The sequence below is a fragment of the Nannobrachium achirus genome (genome assembly GCF_963921795.1).
Source record: "Nannobrachium achirus genome assembly, chromosome: 10".
NCBI classification, from domain to species: domain Eukaryota; kingdom Metazoa; phylum Chordata; class Actinopteri; order Myctophiformes; family Myctophidae; genus Nannobrachium; species Nannobrachium achirus.
The window spans coordinates 57,544,556-57,553,491 of NC_137819.1; the positions used below are offsets into that span (position 1 = coordinate 57,544,556).

The 8,936-nt window shown below is 39.1% G+C and overlaps 1 protein-coding gene across 2 annotated transcripts; it reads right to left on the bottom strand.

Moving 5' to 3' along the window:
* Positions 1-3,678: 3,678 nt before the first annotated feature.
* Positions 3,679-8,227, bottom strand: LOC308292223 (glucose-6-phosphate isomerase-like). Of its 2 annotated transcripts, none has more exons than XM_080734526.1 (8): positions 8,093-8,227; positions 7,026-7,161; positions 6,511-6,581; positions 6,212-6,288; positions 5,150-5,230; positions 4,816-4,965; positions 3,916-4,045; positions 3,679-3,789 (listed from the first exon to the last, which is right to left on the bottom strand). In XM_080734526.1, the coding sequence occupies exons 4-8, from the start codon at positions 6,278-6,280 to the stop codon at positions 3,779-3,781; spliced, it is 441 nt and encodes a 146-aa protein (XP_080590652.1). In that variant the 5' UTR covers positions 6,281-6,288; positions 6,511-6,581; positions 7,026-7,161; positions 8,093-8,227; the 3' UTR covers positions 3,679-3,778. The 2 variants fall into 2 exon arrangements, with proteins under 2 accessions (XP_080590652.1, XP_080590651.1); XM_080734525.1 differs by having other exon boundaries at positions 6,212-6,313.
* Positions 8,228-8,936: the final 709 nt, after the last annotated feature.

The following is an 8,936-nucleotide window of genomic DNA, read 5'->3' on the forward strand; positions in this document are numbered from 1 at the left end:
TTCAATTTTAAAGAAATACGATCTGACAGATCTTTAGATATTGGTCCAAAGTTCACGTAGAAAAAGTTTTGTGCACGTCACGCGAAAATTACAGAATAAAAGCGGGTTTACGCGTTTTACAAACTGCTCAAAATGGCGGAAAATCGAAGGGCGGAGCTTACTTAACAACGACACAGATGTCTTCCGCTTGAGTCAAAGCACGCGTGTAACAAGTTGCATGTCTTCAAACGAAACGAGTCATGACTTATGCCCGTTTGAAGTTTGATTTTTCAAACGCTTCGTATAGCGCCCCCCTTTGGCCAATTGGAATAAGATTGGTTTCAGTGATATTTTGACTAACCCTCTACATCTTTGCCAAATGCCATGAACGTGTAACTTTGCATTTATGATTTAGAGGCCGAAGAATAATTAGCATAAAACCGCAATATTGATTGAATTATTAAAAAATTATATTTCACTTTAAAAAAAATCTGGTTGATCAATCTGACCGTATTGGTCCAAAGTTCATGTGAAAAAAGTTTCGTGCGCGTAATGCAAAAATCCCAGGAGGAGATAGATTTTTACTGTTTTTCATATAATTCCAAATTGTGGGAGATCTAAAGGTCAAAGGTCAAAAGTCAGAGCGTAAAAGTTGTTCGGCATGAGGAGACGCATACGTGTATACAGGTTTCATGGCTTTACCTCAAACACAGCATGAGCTATACCTGTTCAAAGTTCGCACTTTCGAAGGCTTCCTACAGCGCCACCATTTGGCCGATTGCTGTAAAAAGTAATAGCACATGTCGCCACAGTAAACTGAACACATTGATGTTTTTATTTTCATTTTCTCACTAAGTATGTAGGAGTAGAAAGGAACCGAAGTTTTTTGATACTTGCACTGACTGCCTGCCTAGTATAGAAATAATGACAATATCTAAAGTGTGCTCGCCTTATAGGCGAGCCCACAACTAGAAAAATATTGTTCCTTCGAAACAATTGTGGGCTCGCTTCAAGCCAGAAAACAATGGCTATAAAAGTACAAAATGTCAAGATCGCAGGCAGTGCTCTCTTTGACGTTACTGACGTCAAAGATTGGTCCATTTTGTTCCAAAAATGTGTTGTGCAAAAGTTGACCCGCTGGTGGCGCTATAACAGGCCAATGTAAGAAGGGTGGTATCTGCTCCTTGACCTATTGGGAATGTGCTTGCAAGATTTCAAGCACATTGCAGGCTGTGTTCATGATTTGAGGTGTTTTTGGCTTTGGCCACTTTATCGCTGCTTGCAGCTATATTCATTATTATTATTTTTTTTTGTGTGTGCACTTTAGATAAAGGTCCTTAGATTGTGTGTAGAATGTTTCATGCAAATTGCAAAAATAAATCCTAACGGGTTTAAGCGTTTCACAAACTGCTCAAAATGATATAGCGCCCCCCTTTGGCCAATTGGGGTAAGATTGGTTTTAGTGATATTTGGACTAACACTCTACATCTTTGGCAAATGCCATGAACATGTTACTTTGCATGTATGATTTAGAGGCAGAAGAATAATTTGCATAAAACTGCAATATTCATTGAATTTATTTTAAAAAGCATGTTTCAATTTTAAAGAAATCCGATCTGACAGATCTTTAGATATCGGTCCAAAGTTCACGTAAAAAAAGTTTTGTGCACGTGGAGTGAAAATTCCAGAATAAAAGCGGGTTTACGCGTTTTACAAACTGCTCAATATGGCGGAAAATCGGGGGGCGGAGCTTACTTAACAACGACACAGATGTCTTCCGCTCGAGTCAAAGCACGCGTGTAACAAGTTGCATGTCTTCAAACGAAACGAGTCATGACTTATGCCCGTTTGAAGTTTGAATTTTCAAACGCTTCGTATAGCGCCCCCCTTTGGCCGATTGGAATAAAATTGGTTTCAGTGATACTTTGACTAACCCTCCACATCTTTGCCAAATGCCATGAACGTGTAACTTTGCATGTATGATTTAGAGGCCGAAGAATAATTTGCATAAAACCGCAACATTGATTGAATTATTAATAAAATATATTTCACTTTAAAAGAAATCCGCCGAGACTAGTTTGACCGTATTGGTCCAAAGTTCATGTGAAAAAAGTTTCATACGCGTATCGCAAAGATCCCAGGAGGAGATAGATTTTTACTGTTTTTCATATAATTCCAAATTCTGAGGGATCTAAAGATCAGAGGTCAAAAGTCAGAGCGTAAAAATTGTTCGGCATGAGGAGACGCATACGTGTATACAGGTTTCATGGCTGTACGTATAACAGAGCATGAGCTATACCTGTTCAAAGTTCGCACTTTCGAAGGCTTCCTACAGCGCCACCATTTGGCCGATTGCTGTAAAAAGTAATAGCACACGTCGCCACAGTAAGCTGAACACATTGATGTTTTTATTTTCATTTTCTCACTAAGTATGTAGGAGTAGAAAGGAACCGAAGTTTTGAGGAGAACTTGATATGACGGTTAGATATTGTCACTAGAAAAATATTGTTCCTTCGAAACAATTGTGGGCTCGCTTCAAGCCAAAAAACTATGGCTATAATAGTACAAAATGTCAAGTTTGCAGGCAATAAAATGTAAATTTAATTACAATGCAGACAAGCAGAGTTATTACATGAACCTAACAGTATGGACAATCAAATCAACATAAAAATATAGCTGCAAGTAGTGGAAAAAACTGTGTTCTTGAACCTTTCATGACAATCAGATGCTGCATGTGTTATTTTAAGGCATTGTGTTCCAAAAATGTGTTATTCAAAAGTTGACCTGCTTGGTGGCCAATGTGAGAAGGGTGGCATCTGTTCCTTGACCTAGTGGGAATGTGCATGCAAAATGGAGGATGCTGAGACACAGGCTATACCATTCTTTTTTTTAAATGGAAACCAGTGAGGTACATGGCTGAAAAATGCAAGAGATCTGTAGAGACGGGTTTGTTATTGAACAACACTTTGTTTTAACCTTTGAGGGATATGAATAATTGTCCATCACATGGCATGTGCTATGTAACCAAAGCATGACGATACAAGTGCATAAAGTGACAAATGGAACATTTATTTTGCAACTCAATGCTGACTAAGTTGTGTGGGGCATATCTTCAACAACAGTAATATCTGCACATTATTAATTGGAGATTGTATTTCTTCCCTTCAAAAAGCAACCATATGATTTCCTTTAAAAGGTTATACACATCAACATACAGTCATGTCTCACAATGTACATCAACACTCAAATTAACATACTGGCGATTGTTACGTCCCCGTCTAGGGAAAAAAAGGGGATGTAACATGAATTGGGAGTGAAACCCGTTTTTATTCATAACTTAAGATATTTACATTATTTGAAATTGGAAAATACTACAAAATCATAAAGACACACGGAGCAAATCAGGGAAACAATCAAAACATACTAATACTAACCTTGAGTTATAAACTACTAACCTAAACACAAAATAAAAGTTACAACAGAACCCTAATGCTTACCTGCTCTACTATAAACTACCAAAATAGGAGAAAATACAAAACGCAGGCTTCCGTGGCCGTGAACATGTTAACTTAAGTTATCATTAATGTCCTTAGACTGTGTGCAAAACTTTATGGGAGGACAACACTTAAATTATTTAGCCAATTGTGTTGGATCACAAACTGAAGCTCAGAGCAGAGGGAGGTTATTCAGGCAAAGTTTTTCTTCAGGAAGTTGATAGGCCCGTTGGAGGAGGAATCATGGGACGTGACCTCAGAGTTATTTTTGAGCTCATGTTTGATCTGATTGGCCAGCTGCTTGCCTAGCTCGACCCTATGGGAAGGGAAGACAACAACTTAGTCAACCAACCCAAAAAAACACATTTCAAATGTTGAACAAAAATATTTTTTTAATATAATGCATCAGAGTAGAAGACAGGGTGTGTTAATATCACAGTACCTTGATGAATGAGCTGATAGAAGGCATGCTGTCCATTGGTCCTTGGCTCTCCCCAGACGATCGGTCCAGTGTGGTATGGGACATGGGTTCCACTTTTGCTGATATTCTTCCTGTTAAATTCCATGTCACCCTGTGGACCACAAGCAACGATCACAACCAGACGCAATGCAGCTTCTCTATCTCTGCCATCCTGACAGCAACCAGGCTTTCCTGATTTCAACCAGGTCAACGCTGCAGGGGGCCTAACACTTACAGTAAAACTTTGTGTCTGACTCTGAACTTTAGATACAGATGCTACTTGTTCACTCACACAAAACACACTGTGTACAGTATATTGCATGTATACAGTATGTGCACATGATGCAACTATAAGCCATACTGCCTGTCTGAAAGACTCTGAAGAAGTCTGTTTAGTGGAGTTACCTTAATAAACAGGTGTTTCATGCGAAACATGTTTTTTCCGCAAAGAATATCTAAAAAATTACTTTTTATAAAAAAAGTTGAATTGTTGATCAGGCAGTTGACTGGCAGAAAATGAGTTAGCCTATATGGAACCAAGAAAGTCAGTCGGATCAGCAGACAAAAAGAAAGCCTCAAATCCCTATGGAATAACATGATCATCAATATGATGTCATAGTACTGTTGTCATAGACTGGCCTGTACTTACAACTCAGTACATATAACCTGTTGTACCAACAGATGTTATTCCCCAGCTCCTGTCTTCCCATGATCATCAATATGATGTCATAGTACTGTTGTCATAGACTGGCCTGTACTTACAACTCAGTACATATAACCTGTTGTACCAACAGATGTTATTCCCCAGCTCCTGTCTTCCATCTTTCAGTCCCTCTGCCTCTCAACCCTTTTGTTCAGCGTTTCAGTCTCTGTGTGACTGACCTGCTGGAAGTCGGCAGCAAAGCGGTGCATATACTGGTCGTAGGGCAGCATGGTGTGGGTCTCAGCCTGGAAGAAGTTGATGTACCAGACTCCCAGCACAGCCAGAAGCACCGGAAGATTCTTTTCCAGAGGCGTGTTACGGAAATGATCCTGAGGTGGAATTAGGGAAAGAAAAAACATACAACTTATTTTTACAGTGGTGACACAATGGGCAGAAGGTACAGAGTGAGGAGATGACACAGAGCATATCTATGTTCCCAAGGCCCACCCTAACCCTACTCTAATGCGAATAGGACCCTGTTAGGAATGACTTCCCAACAGCAGAAACACTAACCTCCAGCTCTTTGCGGGCCTTGTCTGAGGTCTTCCCCTTCATCAGCGATTCTGTCTGGGCCAGAAAGTTGGCCACCAGGATCTGAACAACCAAAGAAAGAGTCAGGACAGACTATTAATTTGAACCATTTAGAAAGAGATGCTTACAGTTTGTTTAGTTGCCCACGGGCACTGGATTACAACAGATGAATAAAGGAGACAGAGGTACAGTACATGTTCTCACATTCAAAATGGTCAGATATCTTCTGCAAATAATGATTAAAAACTATGAGAACCGTTATTGGGTCACTGGGGAGGGTACCTTAATTGTGATGAAGGTTGCCCCTGATTGGGTTCTGTGACTGGGCAGGAATGAGGAAGTTGGCAGGAATCATTCTGGTGCCTAGTTGGATAACACATGAGTTGAACTGGTCAAAGATAGGAAAAGTGACATTTACAAAGGTCCTCAGGAATTTACAGCAGTGGCCAGCAAGTAAATCTGACCTCAGGCCAGTTCTTTTCTACTGCAGAAACATCATAAACTATCTGCTCAAAGTTCTTCCTCCAGACCAAATATGCCAACAGGGCAAGGGAACAATCTGTTAAAAGATCCACTACTTACCAACCAGAACTCCAAGCATAAAGGGACTCAGTTTCTTGAAAATAATTGAGTTGCTTGGTTTGTTCCCTTGGAAGACCTAATGTTGGACAGGGATGAAAAGAACATAACATAATTCAAAATTGGTATTGAACAAAACAGCAATCTACAGTGAGGTTTAAATAAGCAGACAAGTTAATGTCCATTGGGATATTAACCTCTGTAAAATTTAAGAGTTGAGTCTGGCAAGCTTAAAGGGATATTTTACTTTCAAAACAACTAAAATGTCAGGAGAGACTATTAATTTGAACCATTTAGAAAGAGACGCTTACAGTTTGTTCAGTTGCCCACAGGCACTGGATTACAACAGATGAATAAAGCAGACTGAAGTACAGTACATGTTTTCACATTCAAAATGATCAGATATCTTCTGCAAATAATGATTAAAAACTATGAGAACCGTTATTGGGTCATTGGGGAGAGTACCTTGTGATGAAGGTTGTCCCTGATGGGGTTCTGTGACTGGGCAGGAATGAGGAAGTCGGCAGGAATCATTCTGGTGTCTGGTTGGGTAACACAGAAGTTGAACTGGTCAAAGATAACACAAAGGAAAAGTGACATTCATGAAGGTCCTCAGGAATTAACAACAGAGGTCAGCTAGTAAATCTCACCTCAGGCCAATTCTTTTCTAAGCCATTAATTAGATGGCACACAATCAATGGCTAATTTAGGAACTAGAACAAACCATCTTATATACAACTATATTGCTACAACAATTGACTCACGTCTTTAGCCACCTGGAGGAACCAATCCCACGCAGACTCAGCGTTGATGATGGTCTCTTGGGTGATGATGTCTAAAAAAGGTTGATAAACTGATATTAATGCCCGGTGAGTAGGTTGGTGCCTTGCATGGTTTCCTCCACCTCCGGTGTATGAATGTGTGTGTGAATGGGTGAATGTAATGCAATCTATGTAAAGTGCCTTGGATTAAAGTGCTATATAAATGCACCATTTACCATTTACCACCCATAAGCCGTTTACTATATGTGCACGTCAACACAACTTCTTTGTCAGACTGGCATCATCATCCAAGACCAGATCATTTATACTTTTGATGTATGTAGGGATTGTAGGCATATGGCAAAGTGCATTGTTTTCACAATAATTAGGTTTGCATATTGTTCTTAATTTTCTACTGTATAGACTGTTAAAATGCTGACTTTAGAACATTACATAGTTTTATAATATAACATGTCTATTGGTTCACATTTGAACTGATACAGTTCAAGTATATTTACCAGTGTTGGCAGCAGGCAGTCCATACACTGATGATTTATCTCGGAACGGCCATGGCAACAGACTTCATTATGGCAATATATTTATTGAAAAGGCCCACTTCAACAGGATTGAGCCTATAAAAGACGAACATACATACTACACACACACACACACACACACACACACACACACACACACACACACAATGAGGCGTTGTGAGCATGTAAGATTGGCAATTTTCACAATTTCTGCCTCTATATATTTGACAATTTGGACAATGTTAAATTTGTCATTTTAGAGGTATTAAAAAGTCCTTCAATTTGCAGTTTAGAAATGTTGAGTGGGAAAACAATGTTTCACATAGATTCATAAGATTTTTTTATGAATCTATGTGACCCCCCCCCCCCCAAATAATGGGGGGTCGTGTGTGATGTGATGATGTCATCAAACGATAAAATCGACATCAACTCAACTTTTTACAGAGTCGAGTTGACTTCACCAGTTGTTAAAGGACAACTTTGTTTTTTTACAACAAGGGTTCATATTTTAGATTGTAATTAGAGAAAAGAAAAAGTGAATGTTAAAATGTTTTCATTTGCTTCGTTCTATTGTTTTAGAGATTCTTATTTCAGTGTTTGGGGCATGGACGTGTTGGAGTAAATATGTCATTTTACACAGAATAAGCCCATTCCCAAGATACAACACAACCTTTCATGGTTGGATGTGACTTATGGGGGCTAGAAGTGTTACTGTAAATAGCAATAAAGATACTGCTGGCTTATTGTGTCTAAAAATACATATTTAGCCACTTGTACGCATGCCCCCATGCGTACGCATGCCCCACATTTCAGCCCGGTAAACGTGATAAAACAATAGAACAAAGCAAATGAAAACATTTTAACATTAACTTTTTCTTTTCTCTAATTACAATCTAAAATATGAACCCTTGTTGTAAAAAACCAAAGTTGTCCTTTAATGCAACACACACTCAGTGAAATCAACTACAATTATAAAAACACAATCACAATTGGGTAGGGCCTATATGGTCAGATGCTTCATGATTTAGTGAATCCAGAAGGATACTTACAGTTCAAGAGTTGCAGGCGAACTTTGCACAGGAAGGTCTTTCAGGTTGCTCAGTCAAGCAGTGCCTGAAATTAGGTTTAAAATACATTAAAATACATTAAAATGGTTTGGGTGAGTCGTATCATTGGTATATTTGTTACATTGAAAGTTTCTTTGATGTATTTTTGGGCTCATTTGACTGTTAGTTTGTGGCATTCCTGGTTATTCGTAAGGTCCTTTTTTCCTGTTAACTTACAGCGATGTTCCACAGTGATGTTCCACAGTGATGTTCCACATGTCATCATTGTTGGCTATCTTCAACTTGAAACTAGTATGATTGTCTGTCTGTGGGTTTGGTCATTTGTGTGTCCTCAGGTGGCTGGTGAGGCCGGCCCTTGATTTACATGTTTTGTTGCAATGGGGACATATGTGAGCAGTTGTCCTGATAGTGGCAGTTTGAGGAGTTTTGGTGTCCTGATAGTGGCAGTTTGAGGAGTTTTGGTGTCGGATCCTAGTGGCCTTCTCTTGGTCTTATTTGCTTCATGATGTTGAACCAGGGTGCTTTCAACAGACACTTTAGAAGTTATTACACAGTACACAGGATTGTGGTAACTATAGTATGTTTGTAATATTCCTGACTGGATAAATTGACACTGTAAGGTCTTTCAAGTTGCTCGGGCAAGCAGTGCCTGAAATTAGGTGCTTTCAAACATGGTTTAAAATACATTAAAATACATTAAAATAGTTTGGGTGAGTGGTATATTGAAAGTTTCTTTGATGTATTTTTGGGCTTGTTTGGCTGTGTGGCATTGCTGGTTATTCATCGATATTCTTCAGGGCTTCATCATTTTTCTTTTTTAGGTGAC

Excerpts from the sequence above, each read along its gene's own strand:
- LOC308292223 (XM_080734526.1), bottom strand. The coding sequence starts at position 6,280 with ATGATTCCTGCCGACTTCCTCATTCCTGCCCAGTCACAGAACCCCATC. Across the intron at positions 5,231-6,211 it reads GGGACAACCTTCATCACAAG|ATCCTGGTGGCCAACTTTCT; the intron begins GTACTCTCCCCA and ends TTGGTTGTTCAG. Across the intron at positions 4,046-4,815 it reads TTGCTGCCGACTTCCAGCAG|GGTGACATGGAATTTAACAG; the intron begins GTCAGTCACACA and ends TGTGGTCCACAG.